The sequence below is a fragment of the Notolepis coatsorum genome (assembly GCF_963971535.1).
Source record: "Notolepis coatsorum genome assembly, chromosome: 20".
Taxonomy (NCBI): domain Eukaryota; kingdom Metazoa; phylum Chordata; class Actinopteri; order Aulopiformes; family Paralepididae; genus Notolepis; species Notolepis coatsorum.
Window position 1 is genome coordinate 47,988,289 of NC_140184.1, and position 27,568 is coordinate 48,015,856.

At 46.0% G+C, this 27,568-nt stretch overlaps 1 protein-coding gene across 1 annotated transcript in view; it reads left to right on the top strand.

The window, feature by feature from the left end:
* Window positions 1-27,568, top strand: part of igdcc4 (immunoglobulin superfamily, DCC subclass, member 4) — a gene marked incomplete at its 3' end in the record, with an annotated part of 355,876 nt that overhangs the window by 197,517 nt on the left and 130,791 nt on the right. Inside the window, exons 7-8 of the mRNA XM_084337406.1 lie at window positions 19,827-20,237; window positions 22,122-22,286. Of these exons, the coding sequence (XP_084193532.1) occupies window positions 19,827-20,237; window positions 22,122-22,286 (576 nt within the window). The remainder of the gene's footprint in view (window positions 1-19,826; window positions 20,238-22,121; window positions 22,287-27,568) is intronic.

The following is a 27,568-nucleotide window of genomic DNA, read 5'->3' on the forward strand; positions in this document are numbered from 1 at the left end:
GTGCGGGCAAATCAATTTCAAGCCTGGTGCTTGCATACAGTGTTGTCAGAGGTGTTGGCAGATCCAATTGTACAGTCTTGGGCATGTATCTGAGGGAATGGCCTTCGATGACTGACAGGATCGCACTTTTCGTGGGCTTTGCCTCTTGGTCTTCACTTTGATGGAGCTGTTCACAGAAGAACTTTAACTCATCAGCAGATGGTCTAATGTGCTGCAAATGGTCTTGAGTTTCAACTTGCTCTTGGTTAGCAAATATGTTAGACAACTCATCATACTAGGGATGTGCATCTCCTCACTGAGGCCGATGCGATGTGCATCTCGATACGGTGCCAACGATACGATACATTAACGATACATTTGAAGCACCGGGCGATGCAATGCGATATGATTCACCCCCTGTTGAGATACGATACGATTCGATACGATTTGATTCAACATAATGCGATTCGGGGCGATACGATGCGATTCAACACGATGCAAAATAATAATAATAATAAATAATACAATTTTATGGTATGACAGAGGATTTGGTTGTATTCCTTATGCAGCTTATATTATTATTAAAAATAAAATAATCTACTGTAAGACAATTTATATAATTAAAAACTCTTGGGTGCCTAAGAAGACTTTTGCATAAACTGTCTTTTGACAGTTTGAGAGAGAGAGAGAGAGAGAGAGAGAGAGAGAGAGAGAGAGAGAGAGAGAGAGAGAGAGAGAGAGAGAGAGCCCCTCCCCGTCTGAGCGGCCGTCGACAGTTGATGATGTCACACACTAGACTAGGTCACTAGGATGCGACCGTAGCATTATGTCAACAACACGGAGGCAGCCGGCTAGCCTGGATGGATTGCATGAAGCGATATAATTAAGAAATGAATAACCAATAAATGTGAAGTTATCTTTGAACCCCTGTTGTCAAGCGTCTTCAATATACCCCCCCCCCCCCCTCCTCACTAATGTTACTGTGTTGCAGAGTCACTTTAGTTAGACACTAGTTTAGCGTTAGCTGAACGGCTAACTGGCGTTAGCCAGAGGCTACTAGCGTTAGCATGTTGAGCAATTCTATTCATGTCTCCTCGACTTCCACTGTTTGTTGATAACTGTGACGCGGCTCTCGCCTTATGTAGTAGCAAAGCAATAGTATCTGCTGTGTGTGTGTGTGTGCAGTCACAGTGCACTGCTGATAAGTGGATGAGAGGAAATTATATCAATGCATCGGTTTTTGACCGATGCAAAGACGCTACAACAAGATGCATCGCGAGTTCAGCCTGACATTTTGCCGACGCGGACTTATTCCACCGGTGCACTTGCATCGTGTACGTGTATGCCGGCGCACCGATGCAAATCGATGAATCGTCACATCACTACATCATACTCAACTTTTTTCGTGCTTGGCTTTGTCCATGCACATGGCTTCTCGGTGCATGTCTGTCCTTCTCTCTTGTCAACAACAGCCAAAACTGTGAACATCAGTGCCGCAGCGTGGGAACACACCTCTCCCAACCCTGCCATACATGTGCAATGTGCCATCACCACTGTCCCTTACTCCTGCACAACTATCCATGGACATGTTGCTTTAGTGTTCAGAGCCTGGGAATGATTGACCTGTTAAGTGAAAAATGTGAACGTTAACACATTCCCTGCCATGCAATTTGAGCATCTTATACCATTCTCTGCCAGCACTGTAAGTCTATGGAGATGTTCACCTTCTTTGCAGGGCTATAACTTTTTAAATTGTATTCCTAAATTGACATTACTATGGCCCATTCAACATCGATTATCTATCGTTCAGGATGTAGGAACGTTTTACTTTTTCATTCATACATTCATACGAAAATACCATCTAGAATATAAATATGTTTTTATCGTTTTCTGCAGTAATTCCTAGAACGTGAGATATAGGCATAAGATATAGATTATCAAATGCCGTTTGTTGCCGATCCACGCTATATTAAAAATGTCAACTGTACATGATCCTAAATGTTATGACTGATCATGATTATCTAGATTATCGATAGTATATGTGTACGTATGCACGCTATGGACGCGAGCTGAAAAATCGATTCTCTTATTTCCTCATCAGCAATCGCGCACACACAGACACATCACACATAGGGCAAACGCTGAGATTTCAGCGAATACAACTCTGATTATCCCAAGACTGGTAAAATAGATTCCTTACCTTAGATCAGATGTTCTCCAAAAAGATCATTCCAATTCCTGATCGCCATTCCAAATATCGATCACGCTTATTGATTGAGTATTGGCTGATGTGAATATATATTCCAGGCTGATTCCCGTCCCGCGATGACTTCCATGTTGATCAGACTTCTTGCCAGCACAAGGAACCAGCTGGCTCCGCCTCTACATATCTACAGATCCCAGGTCAGTCTAAGCGACTGACCTGCAGTTACACAGGGATAGACGATAGGGGGCGCTTTTTTTCCATTCTGAGCTCCTGTAGGAGCTGGTGTACCAACGGGAGACTCGGTTGAAATATGATTTCAGATCGCTAATAAAACAAAACGATATTTGTCGTCATCGGCACTCAGTGGGGGGGCTAATAAAACGAGATATGTCGTCCGTGGCACTGAGAAGCCCCAATGTTAGCTGGGCCATACACAGAAAGCAATAACTTTTTTTTTTACTTCCGGTTGAGTGAGCTAGGAGATGGCAGCATAGGAAAACATGCTCTTGACCAATTAAGTTAAAAGTAGCCCAATACGACTCGAATCAACTAAAAGTTTTGAGACAACTGGATGCAAGATTGGGCACCTTGAGAATGCCTAGAAAGACGAAGAATTCAACGCAGATTGAAATACGCGAGGTAGAAGGAGAAGACCAGTTAGCTCCCGAGGCTAGCAGGGCTATGGAGGGGAATGACCCACCGGCCAGCAGTGACACGGAGGATAATGATACGCTGGACGGCGACGGAGAATAAACAGACGGAGCGGGCCTGGACCTCATACTGAAAGAATTGAGGGAGTTCAGGAAAGACAACAGCCAGCAGCTGAAGAGGATTCGGGAAGAAATAAAGAAAACTAACACGAGAATCGAGGTGGCGGAAGAGAGAATAGAGACGGCTGAGACACGGATACAAGCGGCGGAGGGGGCGGTATCTGAATTGTTGAAACTCCAGATACAAATGCACGCTAAACTGACTGACTTGGAGGGTCGCTCAAGGTGTGAAAACATTAGAATCCACGGAGTTAAAGAGAAGACGGTTCTCCGTTAATGGTTTTCTATGTAGAAAGCCTGTTTAGAGAACACCTGGAGCTCCCGGTCTCGTTCGAAATACGAGTTGAAAGAGCGCACCGCGCCATGATGCAGAAGCCGCCCCCAGAAGCGTCACCGATGTCCATAGTAGTCAAACTGGCCAGCTACAGGATGAAAGAAGAAATACTGAAACAGGCATGGCAGAAGCGGAAATTTCAACTTTTCGGGAGAAGGGTAAACCTCGACCATGACTATGCCCCCGATGTTTTGACAAGGCGAAGGGAATACGGCGAAGCGAAATCGGTGCTGAGGGAGAAGAATATTCGTTTTCAAACTCCGTTCCCGGCCAGGCTGAGAGTTTTCTACCAGGAGGGGACAGTGCTATATGGATCAGCGGAGGATGCGACCAGCCTGGCCGGGACATGACCAAGAGGGGGCTCCAAGTGACCGTCATCAAACAACCAGTCTCTTTTGGAGCAGGTCCAGCGCTTATCATGGAGCACGAGCAGGAAAACGGGGAACAAGGAAGCTGCTGGCGGGAGGGGAAACTACGCGTGTATACCAAACCCAGCCGCATTTCTCGGAGACGCTCTCTGATTGGCACTGACTGACGCTCTCTGATTGGCCACTGACGCGTTTGCCCAATCCGTGACGAGCTGTGTCTTTGCCCATTTCCACGTCAAACAGCCTGCAAACTACCTGGCGTTCTATCGCCATGCTCTAAGACAAACTCTAACCTTAACCAACTTCGAAAGAGTGCCTAAGCTTAACCGTCGAAGGAACTTGCCGTCACGCTCTAAGACAAACTCTAACCTTAACCAACTTCGAAGAGTGCCTAAGCTTAACCAGTGTAGAAACAGGCGTCGGCCAATCAGAGAGCGTCTCCGAGAAATGCGGCTGGGTTTGGTATTCACACGGAAACTACAAAGATAAACTCCAGGCTTTCAGGCGATAGGATCAGGACTCAGAGTGACTGTAAGTAAAATGGAAAGTGATGGAAATTGACGTTTACCGGTGAGCCCACTGAAGAGAGGGTGAGTTTCGAGCCGGGCTCAGGACATTCGGGACATTCTGTGAATAATTACTGCAAATGAGAAGAGTACTTTGTTGGAAATAACTAACGAATATACATGTGTGGTCGGGGCTGTTTCCTTAGCCACATAACCTAATGGACAGCAGCATGGACTGGAAAATGCTGACAAGTGAAGGCACTCTCCCACCAATAGGGGGGAGAGGTTATCCCTCAAAGCCCTCTTACAGTCGGGGCTCAATTAGGGTCATAAGGAAGACCCCACACATGGAAGTCATTTTTTTTGTTAATGTTTGTATTGTGATCTTGCCCATTTACGTTTTTTTTGTGGCTGCTGTTCTTTGCAGCCTTAGGGGGGTTCACTTTGATAAAGTGAGTTCACTATCGATAATTGTGTTTAATTCTGTTGGACAATATTCAAGCAGTTAAAATTGTAACGTATAATGTGAACGGTTTACTCAATCCAATCAAAAGAAGCAAGATATTAACTAAATTGAAAAGAGATAAAGTGGAAGTGGCTTTTTTGCAGGAAACGCATATTACAGACATAGAGCATGCAAAATTGAAGAGAATGGGCTTTAAATACCAGTTATATATCGTATTTGCTTCGCGTCCCGCTCTGAGCCTTATGAGATACCCCTTATCTCCTATGATACCTACTGTATCTCCCACGAACAAAAACACATGCACCCCACCTGTATGGGGCCCCGCCCCCATGGTGGCACCGCCCATATAACCGTGACTCTGGTCACCAAACACTCTTCCTCTATTTTCGTCCCAGCGTAATGGATGCGTGCACCATACGATAACTAGCAGGATGAAAGAGATCAGAGTCATAATGTTGAAAGCTTACCGGAGGTTGCTGGCCCCTGGCATCTTCGACGCATGTTTTCTGCGACACGACGGGCCTATGTTGATGTTCCTCGTTTGATGACAGCACATCGAGGTTCAGCTGTACAAGACTGGCTGTCGGGCCAGCTTGTACTCAGGTAGGCCCTGTGTCTTCAGGCATGGGTATTAGTGTTAGTAATGCTGGTTTCTTTTGTTACACAACCATGTTGTGTGTTGGCGCCGGGGGCAGAATGGTTTGGTGAACGTTCACTGCAGGGAACGGTTTCCAAGCTGTCTTGGGCGTGCTACTAAAACATCTAATGCTATGCTACATGCTATCGCTAATGCCGCATGCTATTACTACTGCTAATTGCTACGCTGTTCTAATGTCTCCGCCGTGAGATGTTGTCACTCTCCCTCCTCTTGCCCGGTTCATCAATGAAGGTCAGTCGGTAGCTGTTGTGGTTTTTTTTGCTGAGTCCTATTTACCTTTTTTCGGGTAAATGGGTTGACAACAGGGTAGGCCGTGGCTAGGTTGCCTAGCCAGGTATGTTACCTTGTGTTCCGGCGGGGTTTGTTGAACGGTGTTCCCATCTGGGTTGGCGTCGGGTAGTGGGGCTATGGGTCCAGCCGACATGGTAAACATGTTGCGTGTCTGTGCGCAGGCAATTGTTGTTCTGGGTCCCACATCGCCTCGCGCTAGGCTGCAGTAGTATAAGGGCAGGGCCGCCTGGGAGAAATGTGAGGCCCTGTGCGTATTTAGACGCGAGGCCCCCCACCCCCTGAGGCGGCCCTGTGTAGTGGGCTATTGTTTCGTTTTGTCACTCTGCTATGAGAAGGTCTGTCTTGCTACAGTTTTCTCTCCTCTCAACCATTCATACTGACGGTCAATCGGTATACTGGGGGAGTAGTGCGGGGGGGGGGGGCTTTGTTTACCTTTTTTGGTAAATGGGCTAAACTAGGGCTGGTGTCCTGTTGTGAATATTTTGAATGAAGGCGGGACTAGTTCGCTCTGGTCCGTCTCCCCTTAACTTTGTGTGTATGGGTTTGCTCATTCTACAGTATTTTGTGGTTTAGCTCTTTTATTCATTTAACCCTTTCATGGTGCACACCACAGTGGAGGTTGCTGTTTGCAATCACCACTGGTGCTCCGTGTTAACATCAGTCCTTTGTTTTTGACATATTGAAACAATGCCCCGCCCGGCCGACACCATGGGTGGGTCGGCCTGGCGAGTGGCTGGTGGGCTGTTAAGGCTTGTACCGCCACGGTATGGAATTGGCAACGATTAGAACTGTGTTCGAATTGCTGTTTTTTTCTATTAAAAAAATGGTGTCTGGTGGAGGGGCCTTGAGGGCCAGCCGACGTCGACACATCGCGCGAGGTTGTTGACGTTATTAGCTTTGACCCAGCCGCAAGCTATAACCGCTCAGGGTTCCCCTCTCCGCAGGGGATTTTGGTCTTCTGCTGGAGCGCGGGCGGTATTGTCCTAGGCCCTACACCGCCTCACACCGCGCAGCCAGAAGAAGAGAGAGCACGGCCTCGTCAGCGGCGATGACGAGGCCCTCGACAGGCGGCCATGTTTTCCCCCGCCAGAGGTATCCTGGGCGTTGATTCGACAGGTGTCCACAAGGCCGACAGCCTTGGCGGCCGAGGGATCGGCCATGTAGGATGGGTTCGGCTTGAACAAACAAGCCGTCACCGTCCTGCCGCGAGCAGCCCGCTCTCCGATCACTCCCTTCCCCAACACCAGCGGAAGAAGTGGGCTCTGATTGTTTCCTTTGGCTGCGGGCCGCGTGCCTTCGTTTATGCGCGGGCGGCCCCCCTTTTCGCTTCTCATGGGGACAGGGGCTGACACCCAGTTGATGGCTGAGCCTGGGTCTGTCCGTGAGAATGTTGTGCTGTCAAGCGGCTCCCACACCTTGAACTGTGTTGATTGAGCCTGGTGTTACGTCTGTCAACTTAAGTGTTGTCAGCAGGGGGGCTCGAAACCTTTTGAGGCACACAGTGCAGGCTTCCCCGGCCTCGCCTTCGCCAGGCCAGGTATCATGTTGGTGCCTCCCACTCCTGAAATATTGGCAAGTGGTCGCAGCTCACATGATTTGGGGTGGTAGTAATATCACTGCAGGGCTACGGTGTGTAGGAACCCATGGGGGCCTTACACCTTGCATGTCCGGCTGCAGAACAACTCCTTCAGCATGTTCTGGAGGGGTGTTCAGTGGGGGGGCTTTTTTCATCGGAAGCCCCCCGTATCAGACCGGCCCTTTCTGTCGGGGTTCCCCCTTGGGTGCGATTGCCTCGTGGGTGGTGTCAGGGTCAGGTGTTCCGACACGGAACGCGCTCCTCGCACGGTTCCAGGTTTGGCTACGCACAGCGGGGGGACCGGGCCAACTATCTACAGTTCCTGGCGGACCTGCGCCACGTGACGGCGGGTGCGTTGGGAGTGTCGTCACATATGACTACGGCAGTACCATATGTCGAGGTGGATGGAGAGAACGCTGAGGCGGGGACTTGTGTTTACACAACCCCACCCGTTTTCAGGTTTGGTACAGACCCTATTGTCAGGGTCTCCAGCAGTGACAGCTCTGGTCAACGAGATCCAATCTCTGTGGACGAAGCAAGCCATCGTCGTGGCGTTCTCCTCCCGGTGTTCTCTGCCCGAGAAGTCGGGAGGGAGGGGTGTAAGACCCAGGCTGGACCTGTCCCATGGGAAGGTTCAGCATTTTTTGGATCGTCTCCTACCTGTTGAACACTGTCAGGTGGGGGTCTGGTTCTCCTCCATAGACCTGTAGGATGCGTATGCGCATCCCCGATCTTCCATCCTAGGGCTTACCTACGCTTCCTTTGCAGGGTTGGCGTATGAGTACCAGAGGCTGCCGTTCGGTTTTCTCTGGCTCCCCGCATCTTCACCAAGTGCGTGGAGGCCGCACTGGGGCCTCTGCGTCGTCCGGGGTTACGGAGTGTTCTGCCCTGATGACGTTCTGGTCCTTCGCGGTCAAGGTGGATCGTCAGGTCTCGTACCAGGCAGGTCTCTACCAGCCTGGGGTTGCTGTAGACTGGATGTAGAGTACTCCTCTTCCCAGTCAACGGTTGGAGGGCTATGGGCATCCATCTCAGAGCGTGTTGTCAACACGCTCGGGAGGTTCCGTCCTAGGACGGTTACGGCGCTGTCTCACGTCGCGTTTTCACCGACGCCTCCCTCGCTGGTGACGCGTCGGGCCAACGCAGTAGGGGGCAGCTGGCAAACCATGCTGCCCGGTCTGCGCTACGTTCAATGTGTTGGTGTTGAAAGCGGTCCTTCTGGTCCACAAATGGTGTTGATCAGGATGGACGATACGACGTCAGTGTCGTGTATCGACAGACAGGGAGGAGTACGCTCCCCCTGTCTGCACCAGGCGGCGGGCGGCTGGCTATGGGCGTCCTCCATCTGCGCGGCCTGAGGGCTCCCCACATCCCCGGCAGGGAGAATGTGGGTGCAGAGGTACTGTCGCGGGGCGGTCCTCATCCTGACGGGTGAGGATTATGTCTGGACATGGCCAGGCAGGTCTGGGACCGATGCCGTGCCGCCAGGGATTCTTCCCCATACATCTGTTAGGTCAGTTGTTGGGACGGGTACGTTGAGGGGCGCAGGTTCTTGATCCTGATGGTGTTACCATCTGGAATGCGCATGCTCCCTCCACTGTCGCGCTTACGCGGGCAGATGACGTATGTTCCAAGTGTGGTGTAAGGCGGGGGGCCGGGACTCAGTCTCCTGCCCCCTGGATGCTGTCCTTAGTTACCTCCAGTCTCTCCTTGATAGACTGTCGGCTTCGACGGTGAGGGTATATGCAGCAGCTATATCCTCCTATCATGAGGGGTTTGAGGGGATGTCTTGTTCAGCCACCCTCTTGTGAAGTGTTTCCTGCTTGGCGCTTGATGCGTTAAGCCGGTGCAACGCTCCTTGGCTCCGACTTGGGATCTTCAATTGGTCCTCGGTCGGTTGTCCTTGGCCCCGTTTGAGCCGCTCGAGCAGGCGCCGTTGGGACAGCTGTCCTTCAAGACCGCGTTCCTACTGGCTGTCACTTCCGCTAAACGCGTAGGTGAGCTCTGTGCGCTCTCGGTACGTCCAGAGTGCCTGTCTTTTCGGACCGATTGCAGTGTCACTCTGCGACCTAATCCTGCTTTCGTGCCTAAGAATATCCGGAGTTCCTTCCACTCCCGGGATATTGTGGTTCAGGCGTTTCGTCCTCCTCCTCACACTAGTGAGTTAGATGCGGGCCTTCACCTGTCATGTCCAGTCCGTGCTTGGGGATTTACCTCGGCCGTACTCAGGACTTCAGGGTTACCGACCAGCTTTGTCTGTTACGGAGGGGCTCGTGCTGGTAAGGCACTGTCGGAGCAGCGCCTGTCCCATTGGTTGTGCGAGGGCATTACCCTCTGCTACACGTTGGCTGGGCAGGATCCCCCTGGGGGCGTCAGGGCGCACTCCACTCGTGGGGTGGCTGCTTATGCCGCTCTCCTGGGTGGGGCCTCGGTGGAGGACATCTGTGCTGCAGCTTCATGGTCCTCCCAGGGCCCCTTTGTAAGGTTTTACCTCATGGACATGACCGGGGGTTCTGTCTCCCAGGCGGTTCTGGGGTCTGTGGCCTTTCCTGCTTCCCGTCCTTTGGTCGGGTAGCAGGAGTGTATGGGTATGGGCCACAGTGTGTTGGGTCACACGTGGTTCCGCCTGTACGGTGTGTTCAAGGGGTTCTAGTTCCCTCTTGTTCGCATTCAGGTGGAGTTGACTGCGCCCCCCCTTCATTAGGAAGGATGGGGTGACAGGGCTCCCCGCACCCCTTGATGTGGGCTTACGGGTCCTCAGGGGGTACATTTGTCGGGCCTCGCGTCCGCTCTTCCCCATATATCATAAGGCTCAGAGCGGGACGCAAAGCAAATACGATATATAACGATAGGTTATGTAGATAACCTAGTTATATTAGTATTGGCTGAGCGTCCCGCTCTGCGCGGCCCTGAGTTCCCTCTTGAGGGATCTTTTCCTGGGACGGGATTTGGCGAGGAAGAGTGTTTGGTGACCAGAGTCACGGTTATATGGGCGGTGCCACCATGGGGGCGGGGCCCCATACAGGTGGGGTGCATGTGTTTTTGTTCGTGGGAGATACAGTAGGTATCATAGGAGATAAGGGGTATCTCATAAGGCTCAGAGCGGGACGCTCAGCCAATACTAATATAACTAGGTTATCTACATAACCTATCGTTTTCATCCTCATATCCGGCGGGCCACAGGAGGGGAGTGGCGATACTAATTTCCAGCAAACTTTGTTTTGAACTCATATTTGAAAAGAAAGATACAGAGGGGAGATATGTTTTGATAAGAGGAAATTTGGGCGGGACATTGATAACTTTACTAAACATTTATGCCCCACATAACTCGAAATGGGAATTTTATAGGATTCTATTTGATTTGATAATAGCTGAGACTCAGGGGGTCCTGATTTGCGGGGGGGACTTCAACATTAGATTAAATCCTAATCTTGATACCTCCAAAACACGCATAACTCAGCCAAAACTGACAAACAAGAAAATAAATACTGCAATGAAGGATATTGGGTTAATAGACGTTTGGAGAGAGTTGAATCCACAAAGGAGGGACTACACATTTTTCTCCAACCCACATTCGATGTACTCAAGGATTGATTACTTCTTTGCTTTTGGTAAAGACTTACACATGATGGGTGGCTGAGAAATAGGCACTATGAACCTTTCGGATCACAGCCCTGTTTATTAAAAAATGTATCTAGTACAGGATCAGAGAAATACTCTGTGGAGATTAAATATCCTCGTCCTGAATCATATGAAGGATCAAATTGAGGTGGATATTAGAGAGTACTTGGAACAGAATGACAATGGAGAGGTTTCCCCTCCGATACTTTGGGATGCATGTAAAGCAGTTCTGCGGGGTAAAATAATTGGATACAGTGCCCACTTAAAGAGGTCTCGGCAAAAATAATTTGACGATTTACAATCGGAATTGAAACAATTAGCGATCGCTGCCATAACGCAATAATCGATACGATTTGGCCGTGTATTATGATTATACAAACCGGAAATGGATTTAGGCGATCGCCGTCAAATAAGTGGGATCTTTTTCCTCCAGTCTCATCGTCGAACGGTAAGAGGACGCTGACGTTACTTTCAGCCTGTTTGTTTATTATTATCCATGCAAACTGCTCTGATCAATATATCACCCATACTACATAAAGCATTTAACGATGATCACGAAATTATAAACGACCCCCCCCCCCCCTCCGTTCATCCGCGCATGATCAGTCATAACGTTTAGGATCATGTACAGTTGACATTTTTAATATAGCGTGGATCGGCAACAAACGGCATTTGATAATCTATATATGCAATATATTGGCCAATTGAACCCCTGAGTCAGTGGATTATACAGAATACAAATATTAAAGTGATAGATATGAAGGGGGGAGAACAAAAAATGTCCTTATTCGCGGACGATGTATTAGTGTATTTATCAAGCCCAGAACATTCACTTAAAGTAATTTTTGCTTTTAGAACCATATGGGTCATTATCAGGGTATAAATTGAATGTAACGAAAACGCAAATTCTTAGTTTTAAATATAGCCCTTCAAGAAATATAAAGACGAAATTTGAATTACAATGAGAAGCAGAATCCATGAGATATTTGGGAGTATACCAAACGATTTGTCAAAATCATTCGCCATTAACTTCCTCCCCTTGAATCAAAAGATTAAAGAAGACATAAGGAGATGGGATGCAATACCTCTTCTGAATTTTGGATCACGAATTGAATCGGTAAAAATGAATATTTTGCCGAGATTACTCTATCTGTTCCAGGCCCTCCCTCTAGACCTACCTGACCAAAAATTTCAGGAATGGGACAAACTTATTTCAAGGTACATCTGGCAAGGGCGGAGACCTAGAATTAGATACAAGAGTCTACAACTAGCAAAGAACAGGGGAGGGGTTGCACTTCCATGCTTGAAGGACTATTATATTGCAGCTCAATTAAGACCAATGATGTGTTGGTGTAATCCAGAAAATTTTGCCAGGTGGAAGGAGATCGAGATGGCGGTAACAGAAGAGTATCCAATTCAAGCGGCAATTGGGGATAAGGCTTTGTTGAATGATCTAAGGGAGTTGGGAAATCCATGGATTAGTTTACCACTTAAGTTGTGGAGTAAGGTAACAGCCCCACATTTTTTTAAAGAAGCCATAAAGGTTTTGGGATGGTGTGCGTATGACCAAGAGTTCGTACCCAAAATAATGGACGTACGGTTTAAAGCAGGGGTGGGCAATTATTTTTCCCGGGGGGCCGAATGAGCAACTGAAAATATGTTGGAGGGCCGGGCCAAAATTCCAAACTCAATTATGCATAATATACATTTTTTTTCTATATAAAAAGCAGTAAATGGCATTGTTTTGACCCCTGGTAAGAGTGTATGTTATTATTTGGCAATTAAAAGGTGAGGTTAGCTTTCAAAAATATCATTTATTCAAATATAATTTATTTCCAAAATGATAAACAAAATGTGAAACATTAATAACAAAGGGCATGTATGAAAAAGTGCTATACAAATAAAGTTATTATTTTGAGTTTCATATACTATTGAAACAAGGATTTTCTTAGCTTTCTAAAGACATCGCATCATCTTATAGCCAAAATAAACAAGACATGTCACTGAACTGTGTAAAGAAAAGTGTCCCAGTAGCCTTTTTTACTTTACATGCCTATATTAAACATTTAATGTTTTCAGAACTGTGCAAAAAAAAGAAAAGAAAATATCAAGTGTCCCACTTCACTTGTTATATTTCCACATTTTAGTGTTCTTCAGCTCTTTTTTTTTTCATTCAGTGTGATAAATCCAGTCTCTGTTGAGCTTTAACAAGTCCATCAAAGTCAGGTTGCATGTCTGAGGTGGAGATGCGAAGCACAGCTGCCAGATGTTCATCAGTGAGAGAGGATCTGTACCTGTACTTGGTAAACGTCATGACTGAGAATGTCTGTTCACATATAGGTGGATCCAAAGAGAACCAACATCTTCTGAGCATGTCAAGTTTCAAGTTTCTTTAATAGTTGTCATACAGAAGTACAGAATACTTTTATACAAAATGCTTCTTACTGTTACGCTCCAGAGACTGTGCTAGACAAGATAAGTATCAAATAACATAGTATAGCATGTAAATTAGAAGTAGAAAATGAGGTCACAATGTTCAGTATAGACATATGTACAATGTTTGATGCAGAATAGACGTAACTGAGTTACCATATAATATGCAATATACTATGCAGTGTACTAATATACAATACTATATAGTGCAAAGCAGAAATGGGATGAGGTACAATTTAGGTACAATTTACAGTAAGGTGTACGTGTTGTAGTGCAAATCCTTTATCAATAAATATAAAGTGTGGGGAGTGGGTGCTACAGTGTGTTTGTTTAAAGTGAGTGTGTGCCTGTGGATGTGTGTGCTATGTGCGTTTGATGGTTGTTGTGTAGTGTTCATTGTTCGTTGAGCAGCCTGATGGCCTGGGGATAGAAGCTTCTTCTGAGTCTTTCTGTGCTCGCCTTGAGACTCCGGTATCGCTTGCCTGACCGCAGCAGTTCAAAGAGGCAGTTGTTCGGGTGGCTGGAGTCCTTAATGATTCTCTTAGCCTTGCCCCTGCACCGCTTGTTGTAAATGTTCTGGAGGGTGGGGAGCCCCCCTCCAATTGTGCGTTCGGCTGAACGTGTCACTCTTTGTAGTCTGCTTCGGTCTTGTGCAGTGCTATTCCCAAACCAGGAGGTGATGTTGCCAGTCAGGATGCTCTCTATTGTACATGAGTAGAAGTTCTTAAGGATCTTCTGACTGACTTGGAACTTCCTTAGGCGCCTGAGGAAGTAGAGGCGGTGTCGTGCCTTCTTCACAACACTGTCAATGTGTGTGGTCCATGTCAAGTCCTCGGATATGTGGGCTCCGAGGTACTTAAAGCTGTTCACTCTCTCAACCGGTGCCCCGTCGATGCTGAGGGGGCTGTAGTCATTGACCCCCGACCTCCTGAAGTCCACAATCATCTCCTTTGTTTTGCTGACGTTCAGGGAGAGGCTGTTTTCCTGGCACCATCCCGCCAGGACCTTGACCTCTTCCAGGTAGGCCCTCTCGTCGTTTGCAGAGATCAGGCCCACCACTACTGTGTCGTCAGCAAATTTGATGATTGTCTTCTCATGTTTGGAAAGTTCTCCTCCTTGAGAGCAGAGTAGAACTCTAGCAGTGATGCTGACTTAAAGTGCTCTTTCAGTAGTGAATCAGACTGCAGGTCAATGAGTTCAAGCTGAACATCAGTGGGTGCACTATCAACACTGCAGGTAAAGGGAGAGGAAACCAGCTGCCTTTCATCCTCAACCTTTTTGAAATCTTGAAAACGCCTTGAAAATTCATCATGCAGTGCTCCCAACATGGATGAGTACCTGTGCCAGTGATCAGCTGATGGTTTGACTTCTTTCAGGGTTTTCATGTGTTTGAGATTGTTGCTGCCTAGTTGCCTTGAAATTAATTGCAACTTTGTCATGAAGGCTTTCACATGGCTACTGTATGCATTTCATGCCCTTGCCCTGCAGAGTTGTGTGTTCAGTAGGGATGGGTACCGTTCACATTTGAACCAATACGGTACCGGTACCTGTGAATCGATACCGGTACCCAACGGTACACTTTTTCTGTACTTTAGTCTCCAAAAATGTAATCTACCTACCTCAGTTGTGAAAAAAGAAATCCAAACTTCAAATAACCACACTTTCGACCGTTTTCGGCTTGCCCCGACTGCTTTGTTGTTGAATCAAGTCAAATCCTAGGTAAGCGTATATTGTGCGTGTGAACGTTGACATGAAGAAAAAAAAAAGTAAAAAAAAAATAATAATAATTTTATTATCATGTAATCTTTCGTGAGCCGGTCAGAATCAACCCGCGGGCCGTACAATGCCCAGGTCTGGTTTAAAGGGTGGGAGACTCTAGGCCTAACAGCATATTGTACCTTTTTACATCAGGGGTCAATGAATAGCTTTCAAGATCTGAAGTTGCAGCATGGTTTGAAAAATTAAGATTTTTACAGATATCTTCAAGTTCGTCACTATATCGAGCAACTACTGAAGCAAAGTAAACAAACACTTTTTGAAAATATTTTATTAAAAGTCTTCAGAGAGGCTTATGTCTCGAACTCAAACCAAAAAAACATCTCAAGACTCTATAAGGGATTACAACAGACGAAAGGTAATTCATTGTATGTAAAACAGAAATGGGAAAGGGAGGGAAACCTAAATATAACAGAAGAGGAATGGGAGGGGGCGGTCAGGTGGTGTAGCGGAGATTGCGTTCGTCACCAACCCCGGAGACGCTGGATTCGCCTGTTCGAATCCAGCTCACAGCTCCGGGGTTGTCACCAGCTTGGCTGGCCGTTCACACTAATACAATTGGCAGTATTAGAGGGTGGGAGAAGCTGGCGGGGTGGGTCCGGGTCGTTGTAAACAGCGACTCCTACAGTTCGGTCGGGGCGCCTGCTAAGCGCGGATAGGATCTAAGGGCGGTAGTGTGATCCTTCCACACGTTACACGCTCTCAGTGAGAGTCCGCGCTGCCAGGTGAAAAGAAGCGGTTGATTGGCTAGACGTGTGTCGGAGGAAGCACGTGATAGCCTCCACTCTCCCAGACCGACTGTGGGGGGTAAGTGCGCAGCGACCAGGAAGGGGATTGGGAATTGGCATAACGACTAACATTGGGATGGGAGAAAATCGGAGGAAAAAGGAGGGGGGAAAAGATAAATAAAAAAAATAAAAAAAAATTAAGAGGAATGGGAGGATTTATGTGAAATACAATGGAAACCATCAAGTTCACCAGTATGGAGATAATTTTGTTGGAAATCCCTGATTAGGTTCTTTAGTACTCCAGCTCAAGGGAGTCACCATACCAAATCTTCCAACTGCTGGAGACAGTGTGGCCTCTCAGAGGCAAATCATTACCACATATTCTGGTCTTGTCCCTTGCTGATGCCTTTCTGGAGGGAGGTCCATAACATTTTTGAAAAAGTATTCCACCGCTACGATCTTCATTTGTTTAACACATTCCCTGCCACGCTTCTATCTATCAATGTATGATCACTGCCACCAGTCTAAGCCTATGGAGATGTTTACCTTCTTTGCAGGGCTATAACTTTTTAAATTGTATTGCTAAATTGACATTACTATGGCCCATTCAACATCGATTATCTATCGTTCAGGATGTAGGAACGTTATACATTTTCATTCATATATTCATACGAAAATACCGTCTAGAATATAAATAGGTTTTTATCGTTTTCTGCAGTAATTCCTAGGACGTGAGCTATAGGCCTAAACGCATATATAGATTATCAACTGCCGTTTGTTGGCGATACACGCTATATTAAAAATGTCAACTGTACATGATCCTAAACGTTATGACTTTTCATGCGCGGATGAACGGGGGGGGGGGGGGTCATTTATAATTCCGTGACCGTCAGTAAATGCTTTATGTAGTATGGGTGATATATTGATCAGAGCAGTTTGCATTGATAATAATAAACAAACAGGCTGAAAGTAACGTCAGCGTCCTCTTACCGTTCGCCGATGAGACTGGAGGAAAAAGATCCAACTTATTTGATGGCGATCTCCTAAATCCATTTCCGGTTTGTATAATCATAATAAACGCCCCAATTCGTATCGATTATTGCGTTATGGCAGCGATCGCCACACACGGACGTGTGTCTACAGTCCCGCAACAATATGCGAGTGCCGGATGCATTTGCCAGATGCACCGGAGATCTCCAGATATCCACTTCCGGTTGCAACTCGCCGATCATCCACCAGGCGGCAGTATTGAAGCGTTGCAGAGTTGTGCAGGCTCCCACTGCATCAGACCAGGCTCCGTGAGGGAATTATGAATAACATGGTGAAAAAATGAAATATGATCTCAATAATGTCGTACACCGTGGAATGGCAGAATTCGCATGAACTTGAAACACGTCGTAAGCTGTTTCCGGCGGTGGATGTGTTAAGGTATACAGAAATGACCATTCGGGATAATTGTGAAGTTAACCTTGTGTAAAGGGAGTAGAGTATCAGGAAGATGCACTCCAACATATTATTTTGTTATTTGTTTGCTTTATGGTAGATGCAGATGTATTGGAGATGTACCATAACATATTATTTTGTTATCTGTTATTTTTTGTTATTGTTTTTGTTTGTCTAGAAAAAGAAAAAAAAGTATAGGATGTTATTGACTGTATGGGTCCTCATGTATGTACTGGTACTTCTGCACCGCAACTTTTAAGTTAAGTAAGAATTATTAACAATTGATGCAATTTGTACTGCAGACGGCTGAGATAAATTAAGGCGAAGTCAAGATATTGTTTGTATGGACCATGGTGAAAATCAATAAAAATATCATAAAAAAAAAGAAAAGCAATAACTTTTTTAAACAAATAAATAGTGTTTAATTAACTTAGACCTGCCAGTAAAAAATAAACATAGCCTAGAGAACTTTAGCGAAAGGCTAAAAAGAAAACAGAAGAAAATATTAAACTGCCTAAAACTGCAACTGTTAACAAAATTGTTCAAATACATAACGATATAATATTTGAACTTGTGTGGTAACGTTAGTCTAACGTTATTGTTTTAAAGATTAGTAAGGCATGATAACGTTATGGCCATCACAGTCTGAAAAGTCGCACCTGTAACGTTACTTGTAACAACTCGCTAGCTAAAATTAGCACTCTAGACTTAACACCACCAAAATAACACGTTGATAATGGCTGTTGAATTACTTACACGTCCTGTGATGACATATATGTTTTGTCTCCAGATGCCATATCTTGGTGTCGTTCACCCATCCTGCAACGGCGTCCGATAGGCACCCATACTCTTGAAAGCCTTCAGGCTATCTCCGGTGTATGGGGATGGATGCAAAAAAATAAAAGGACACAAATATGGCCGCAGGCATTTCGGAAGTGACGTCTTCGGTACCCATGGATAGGAAAAACAAGAACAATATAGATTTTAAGATACAAGGTTAAGATTTGTACAGAAAGCAGGTGATCCCTTTAACATTGTTCCACATTTAGACAGTAGGAAGGCTGAGGGGAAACAGGGTAAGGCAAAGGAGGTTCTGGTAGGATTCATTACTTGTTATAGAGATGGGGGTCTTAACAATAACACTATCTCTGGGATACAGCCCACGTCACCCCACTTCTCAGATAGCTGCACTGGCTTCCCATTGCCACACGAATCCACTTCAAGGTTCTTGACGTGGCATACTGTGCAGCGAAGGGAGCCGCTCCCTCCTACCTCTGGTCAATGGTCTTATCTACACACCCTCAAGACCCCTACGCTCTGCATCTTCTGACCACCTGAGATCCAGTCCTATTCGAGCTCCTGAGGGTCATCAAAGCAAAGCAGGCTATTCTCTGTCCACACTCCATGATGGTGGAATGAACTTCCCACCACAGTCAGGGCAGCTGAAACACACCCAATTTCCCACCGTTGACTAAAAACACACTTCAATCAAGAAAAATAAATGACTTACTGTGGTATTATGTCTATACTACTATCTACTATCTACTATGCTACTTTTCCTATACTACTGTCTTCTATGCTAATATATCTATATACTACTATGCGTAGCCGGTGTGATCTTGTCTGCGTTGTGTTTTGTCGATTCGACCCCTGTTAAGGGATCGCCCTGAGTGGGAGTTGAACCCCGGACGCCCGTGTCGCGGGCGGCATCACAGACCACTAAGCAAGAAGTGAATTCACTTCTTGCTTCCGGGTCTGGATGCCTCTGGGGAGTGAGTTTACTTGCAGTACCGCTTACCATCCACAGCCACTGAACTACTTGTACCATCGTGACTGTGGATATACTGCGGTACCTCCGTTAGACTCACCCCCCTAAACTCACTCCACCCAGGGCATCCGGGTCTAGCGGCACCACGTGTAGCCGGTGTGATCTTACTGCGTTGTGAATTTCGATTCGACCCCTGTTAAGGGATCGCCCTGAGTGGGAGTTGATCCCCGGTCTCCCGCGTCGCGGGCGGCATCACAGACCACTATACCGAGAGTTGAATTCACTTCTTGCTTCCGGGTCTGGATGCATCTGGGGAGTGAGTTTACTTGCAGTACCGCTTACCATCCACAGCCACTGAACTACTTGTACCATCGTGAATGTGGATATACTGCGGTACCTCCGTTACATATGCACCACTAGAGTGTAACACAGGGGCTCAGGAGGTAGATCAGTTGTCTGGTAGTCGGAAGGTTCCCGGTTCGATTCCCGCTCCTCCCGGGCAGCGTGTCAAAGTGTGCTTGAGCAAGACACTTAACCCCTAATTGCTCCCGATAAGCAGGTTGGCACCTTGAATGGTTGCCTCCGCCATCGGTGTGTGAATGTTTGAGTGAATGGGTGAATGTGAGGAACAAAATTGTAAAGCGTTTTGGATTAAAATCGCTATACAGTAAATGCCTATTTACCATTTAACACTCAAGTTCGACACTGTTTGACGAACAATACCACTTACCCTTAGCCACCTGCTGCTGACTTGTTGTACACAACTTATAAGTCACTTTAGATAAAAGTGTCAGCTAAATGACTAAATGTTAAATGTAAATGTAAATTCCAGATGGACATTGTATGGTATAAACAATGTCCCTATAAGCCAGAGCTCCTCTCCTCCTCTGACCCTCTGACCAGCCCCACCGGTGATCCTCCAGGCCCCAGAGACGGCGTCCCTCTCGCGGGGGAACACGGCCAGGTTTGTGTGCAACAGCTCCGGGGAGCCTCCGCCGGTCCTGCACTGGCTGAAGAACGGCCAGCCCATCAGGTCCTTGAGACGGGTGAAGACCCAAAGCCCCGGGGTGCTGCTTATCAACCAGCTGGCCCTGGAGGACACCGGCTACTACCAGTGCATCGCGGACAACGAACTGGGCACGGCCTGCGCCACCGCCAAGCTGACGGTCATCGTGAGGGAAGGTCTTCCCAGCCCCCCGCGCCACCTGTCCGCCACGCCTCACTCCAGCACCACCGCCCTGCTGACTTGGGAGAAACCTGAGTACAACTCAGACCAGATCATTGGCTACTCTGTGCATTGCCAACGCACCACAGGTAGAAACCATACTTTGCTGGGATGAATGTTTGTAGAATAGTTCACATAAACACAACGATACATTCTTGTTCTAACTGAGATCTGTTGAAAAAAGCTAAGCGTTTTTCCTGCAAAGATCACACTAGATTGATCAACTTACAACTAAGCATTTCCTGGCATATAACAAGATTAGAGTTAACCTACAAATATGAGACCGTTGTGACAGCACAATATTGATGCAACTAAGAGATGATAGAGATGATACATGTTTTTAACCCTCCAGTCACCCTTGTCACAGTTCTGGTCAAAAAGCCTTTTTTTCTTTTTTTTTACGTGTGTTTGTGAATAGCGTTGGCTAGATTTTATGTATATGCCAAAAAAGTTGCTCAGTATCACATCTTGGACTCACATTACAATAATCCATGTTTGTTTTTGAAAAACAATCACTATTAAGCGTGTGAACAACACGTTTATGTTTATGTTTATTAAAGGATCCCCATTAGAGACACATGAAAGAGCCTCTAGTCTTCCTGGGGTCCTGGACAAAACAAATACAATACAAATGTACAAGAAAAAATACGAATAAAAAACAAAAAAAAACACAAATAAAAAATTTATAGAAATATACAAATTCAAGGGCGGCTGATTGGCGCAGTGGGCAAGGCGCTCGCCACTAAGGTAGGATACGCTGGGTTCGAGCCCAGCTCTCGGCGTTGCTACCAGCTGGCCGGTCGTTCATACTAACACCGGCAAGTGTTAGAGGGTGGGAAAGCCGGTGGGTGGGGATTGGACATTGTGGACAGCGACTCCTACAGGTCGGTTTGGTGACGCCGGTGCGGCGGAAGCAGGAAGTATCGGGGGCAGCGTGAGCCTCCCACGCGTTACTCCTCGCCACAGAGTTCGAGCTGCTGGGTGAAAAGATGCGACAGGCTGCCTCCTAGTGTAACGGAGGGGACACGTGATGCAAGGCTTCTGTCCTCACTACAACCGACCAGTGGGAGGTCTAGCAACGTTCAAAACGGGAGGGAAGAATTGGATAATACGAAATTGGGATGGGAGAAAAATAGAAAAATGGGGAGAAAAAGTGGATCAAAAAAATATATACAAATTCACATCATAAAATCTAACATTCCAGTCAAACAAACAAAAAGATAAAATACACAGATAACAGTTACATACCTGACATGTTTGCAAGATATCTCTTAATATTTGTTTTGAAGTGTCACACCTTTCACCCTAGTCGCAGAACTGGACAGGTTAGGGTTAGGGTAACCCTAACCCCCTAACCCTAACCCTAATTAAAATCCTGAAAATTAATAAATATTCTATATGTATGGTGAGGACTGAAGTTAATAATGATATTCATGAAAAATAATTGGAACAATACATGAAAAAGATATGTTTTACTGAGATCGCAGTTTCGGTCACTAGGGAGACAGGTAGTGGGTTTTTTGAAGGGTGACTGGAGGGTTAATGGATAGATATTTACAGTACAATGGGATTGACATATAGCCAGCCTGCCAACACACCACAATGGCAGAAACTTTGCGACTCCTGGTGGCAGATAACAGAACAGCACTCCCATTAGAAATGATATTAATATCAACACAACAGCACAGTGTGTGTGTGTGTGTGTGTGTGTGTGTGTGTGTGTGTGTGTGTGTGTGTGTGTGTGTGTGTGTGTGTGTGTGTGTGTGTGTGTGTGTGTGTGTGTGTGTGTGTGTGTGTGTGTGTGTGTGTGTGTGTGTGTGTGTGTGTGTGTGTGTGTGTGTGTGTGTGTGTGTGTGTGTGTGTGTGTGTGTGTGAGGCAGTGCTTCATATATGTGTCCAAACATATCGACTGTACTGTATGTGTATAGATATATGGACTATAGACTAAGATCATGTACCCCCTCCTCCCTCAGGTTCTGACAACACGGAGTACCAGTTTGCCAGTGACAACGACACCACAGAGTACCATGTGACAGAGCTGTTTCCCCACACAGCCTACACCTTCTACGTGGTGGCATATTCTCCCATGGGAGCCAGCCGACCCTCCTTGCCCGTCACCGTGGCGATGCTGGAAGACGGTGAGCGGTAATACATGACCCACAAGTCAGTGTGATGAGTCACACAGCGCAGACACACCAGCCGCCACACAGACACTCGCGGGTTCTGTGCGAGAACAGCGCGCGTGGCCGGGCACACCGAGTCCGACTTCAGAGCGGGCAAAAGTGCACGGAGGAAGGCACATTTACATTGGAACAGCTGTAAATGCCTAGTCTATTGCGAAGTCAGTCCCCGTTTGAAGATTTCAATTTTTTTGATCAAATCTTTTTTTTTTCAACATGAAACAAAACCCATCACAATACAACAATAACAACAATACACAAAAATACATCCCAGGACAACAACCCAACACAACAACGACTAGACAACTGAGACAGACCGTACAGCTATCATCCCGCCCGTTTGAAGATTTTTTTTAGATTTCCAGTTCCAGTGTTCTATTGTCCATTTTGCATGTATAACCAGTTATTATATAATTAATTTGAATGTTAGAATTCATTTTAGAATGATGATCAGTGTGACTGTACTCCTGAAAAAGTATAGTAATATGGTTTATTAGTATTGGGAAAGATACAGACACAGTTGGTTGAACAACATCTATATGTGTGGTAATAATGCAGATATTGAGTGTATTTCTGTGAAAATGTGTGTGGCGCACGCCTCTGAATCCAACCAAAGCGAAAATGATCACTTCCACCCCGCGTAGTGATGGGCACAGCTACGTCTGTTAACATGGGAGCGAAAGTGAAGCGCTGGTTGCCCACCCGCCGCCTGCCTTCGCGCGCGACTAGTGTGTTTGCGCTGACAGAGTCAACATTGCTGCTAGCCTTAAAAGGAATATTTCAGCTGTTTCACTTATTTCTAAGAATGTCTACTAGTAAGCAAGTAACCACTGTTGTCCCTGTTGTCCGCTGTCAACAATACCATTCCTCCCAGGTGCCAGGCCCCTGAACAAGCCACAAGCAAACTCAGTCAGGGGACATACCTTTGAATCACATATCACACCAAGGGTTGGGGTGTATATTCTTTCAATATTATTTCATAAATAACTGAATATTGAAAGAATGGGGTTGAGGGGTAGTTGAAGACGAGAGGGGGAGAGATTACATTTGAGGATTTGTTTGACTCACAGTTTATCGAAACCGGTTGTATACTGAACTCGGAACCAGTTACATAACTGACTTACAGAACCAACCCTGATCACACAGGATAAAGACACATGTTCCTTAAAATATATACAGGGCCAGTTGACACTTTAATCGCCGGAAACGCCGAAACTCGTCATTGCCCGCCATGCTCATTCTGCCGAAGACGTCGTAACACGTCTTTGATATCAATATTTCAAAAATCTGTGATCGAAATCATATTTCTCCTCCGGGGGGACCTGAGATATACTGCTGAGCTCCACTCAACCCTCTAACGGTTCAAGAGCGCCATCTGGTGGCCGATCGGCAGATCGCCCAAACAGCAAACCGGAAACAGGAAACTGGTGCTCATCCAAATTCGGTCCGACCACTCGCTATAGCTCCCGGGACTCCATCTTGACACACTGGATAATAGATCGCTCGCCCTAACTCAATAAACAACATGATTTGGACGTATATACTATTATACAACCTGGAAATGGATCCGGTATTTCTCCATCCCATAATAGAAAAAATTCTGTTCCACGCTCATCCCCCAACGGCGCGAGGAAGCCACGGTGAGTTTCAGCGTTATTTTCTAACGTGTTCCATATAAACTGCTCTGATGATCATATGACCCACACTAGATGAATGATATAACGTTGCCCACGGAATTATAAACGACCCCCCGCCCATCCGGTCAACATCAGATGATACGTAGTAACTTCTAGAAGTACCTCCAGTTGAAATTTTTTATCTGTCACCGATCGCTACCAAACTGTATTTGATCATCAATATAATGCATTTGGGGCTATAAATCAAGTTCTGGAGAAAGCTGCAGAAAACGATAAAAACATACTTATACTTTAGACCGTATTTTAGTATGAATATGTGAATGAAAAAGTATTGATTGATTGATTGATTGATTGAAAAGTTTATTAACAGATTGCCGAATGGGTACAGTACAGTACAGCTCAATACATACAATTGTTAAGGAGATGCAGACCAGAGAAAGACTTTTGTCTTGTTTACATCAGGGTCCCCCATTTTCAATTCATCATAACATATATGACATACATGACATACAGATAGACAGTACTGCTACATCTATACATTTATGACATATCAGATTTGCAAATACAGTATTGTTTGTGATACAAAAGTGTCCAGAAAAAGAGTGTATATACATTTGACGTAGAAACTGTACATTGGAGGAGGTTGGGTGGGTGGGGTGGGGTTGGGTGGGTGGGTGGGGGCTGTACATTGGAGGTGGGGGGGGGGGGTTGGGTAGTTTCTAGTTTCTTTAATAGTTGTCATACAGAAGTACAGAATACTTTCATACAAAATGCTTCTTACTGTTACGCTCCAGAGACTGTGCTAGACAAGATAGTATCAAATAACATAGTATAGCATGTAAATTAGAAGTAGAAAATGAGGTCACAGTGTTCAGTATAGACATATGTACAATGTTCGATGCAGAATAGACGTAACTGAGTTACCATATAATATACAATACTATGCAGTGTACTAATGTACAATATTATATAGTGCAAAGCAGAAATGCAGAAATGGGATGAGGTACAATTTAGGTACAATTTACAGTAAGGTGTACGAGTTGTAGTGCAATCCTTCATCAATAAATATAAAGTGTGGGGAGTGGGTGCTACAGTGTGTTTGTTTAAAGTGAGTGTGTGCTATAAAGTGTGGGGAGTGGGTGCTACAGTGTGTTTGTTTAAAGTTAGTGTGTGCGTGTGGATGTGTGTGCTATGTGCGTTTGATGGTTGTTGTTGTGTAGTGTTCATTGTTCGTTAAGCAGCCTGATGGCCTGGGGATAGAAGCTTCTTCTGAGTCTTTCTGTGCTCGCCTTGAGACTCCGGTATCGCTTGCCTGACCGCAGCAGTTCAAAGAGGCAGTTGTTCGGGTGGCTCGAGTCCTTAATAATTCTCTTAGCCTTCCCCCTGCACCGCTTGTTGTAAATGTTCTGGAGGGTGGGGAGCCCCCCTCTGATTGTGCGTTCGGCTGAACGTGTCACTCTTTGTAGTCTGCTTCGGTCTTGTGCAGTGTTATTCCCAAACCAGGAGGTGATGTTGCCAGTCAGGATGCTCTCTATTGTACATGAGTAGAAGTTCTTAAGGATCTTCTGACTGACTAGGGGGGACACACACATTTTACACTGTACATTGGAATACTGACAAAGCCTTACTTGGTCATTTACTGTACAACTAGGTTAGGACATTTGTAGGGGCCAGTTTCGAATTGCTGTCTCACGTAGGTGTTTTTTGAGAGTGTTTTTGAAAGTGGGTAGTGATTCACATTCCTTTACAGCTTTGGGTAGGGCGTTCCACATTGATGTGGCATAATTACGAAACGTGTTTAGTCCCTTGTTTGAGCCGAATCTGGGTTTAACATGATTTGTGGAGCTCCCTCTGGTGTTGTGATCGTGGTATTCACTGACCTTTGGGAAGTATTTTGACATGTACATGGGTACCTTGGTCGCGTAGTGTATCTTGTAGACCAGGCCCATTGCAAGTTGCTGTACTCTGTCGTCTACTCTAAGCCATCCTAGGTTGTCAAAGTGGGCAGGGGTGAGGTGGGTTCTAGGAGTCAGGTCAAGCAGTAGTCTGACTAGCTTGTTTTTTAGTGCCTTTGAGGTGCTTTGGTACCATGAGGTGCAAGCATAGTCGTAGTACCCTTGAATGAGTGCTCCTGCTAGAGTCTTCAGGGTATTCTTGTTTACCAGAGAGGAGATCCGGTACAAGAATCGAGTTCGTTGGTTGACTTTTTTTATTACATTGGATGCCATTTTGTCACAGGAAAGATTAGCCTCTAGGATGGAACCCAGGTAGGTAATTTCATCTTTCCTTGTGACAATATTGTCACCCACTGTAACCGAGAAGCCGTCGGTCTTGCTGAGTCTGTTATTTGAACCGAAGAGAATGGACTCTGTTTTGCCCATGTGTAATGATAGTTTGTCGTCGGCGAGCCATATGCAGATTTTGCCTAGTTCCGAGCTGAGGGCTTTTTCAACCTGTAACTTGTTCTTGTCAGAGACCAGCAGGGCTGAGTCGTCCGCAAACAGGAACAAGTTGCAGTCACAAGCTGACGACATGTCATTTGCATAAATTAGGAATAGTAGCGGTCCTAGTATGATTCCTTGTGGAACACCGCAGCTCACTGTGAGGGGGGGGATAGGGTACCGTTTACCTACACCATCTGTTCCCTCCCCTCCAGGTAGGATTGTATCCAGCTCACTGATAAACTATCAAAACCAATTGCTTTTAGCTTGTCAATCAGAATGGTGTGATTGACAGTGTCGAAGGCCTTTTGTAGGTCCAGCATGACCATGCCGCAGTATTTGCCCGCGTCCACCTCTTGTTTGATGTGGTCGTTCAAGTAGAGAAGGCATGTGTCAGTGGAGTGGGATGTTCTGAAGCCAGATTGGAATTCGTAGATTAGATTTTTTTCCGCAAGGTACTTTTCGATCAGTTCGTATACTATTTTTTCCATGACTTTCGAGATGGATGTAAGGATAGAAACAGGGCGGTAGTTGCCCGGGTCTAATTTGCTGCCCTTTTTGTGCAGGGGTGTTACTCTCGCAATTTTGAAGTCCTTGGGGACGTGTCCCTGTTTTATGGAGAGGTTTATTATGTGTGTTATGACTGGGGTGATGGCTGCTGCTGAGTCTCTGAGGAATTTGGAGGGGATGTTGTCATGGCCAGTGGCCTTGTTTGGTTGGAGGGCGCTCAGTTTTTTCAGTACCTCATCTGTAGTTACCATTTCCAGTTTGAAGTCGTCTTTGTGGACGCCTAGGTTCTTGTAGTATGCTACTATGTGTTCTACCCCATACTGCCCTGAGTGGGAGGGTAGTTTGTTTACCAGTGTTGTGGCTATGTTTGTGAAGAAAGTGTTTAACTAATTGGCTACATCCAGCTTGTCTGTGATGAGCGTGTTGTCCGTCTTTATGTTTATGTTTGAGAACCTGGTTTTAAGTTTTTTACTGCAGCCTAGTTGATTGTTGAGTAATTTCCAAAGTTCACATGGTTTATTTTTGTTTTCCTCGGTTTTGTCATTGATGACATTTTTTTTAGCAGTTTTGATCATGGAGTTTAAGTCATTTCTTAGTCTGTTTCTTTCTAGTTTGAGTTCAGTCACGTGGTCTTGGAGTTCACTGCTCATGC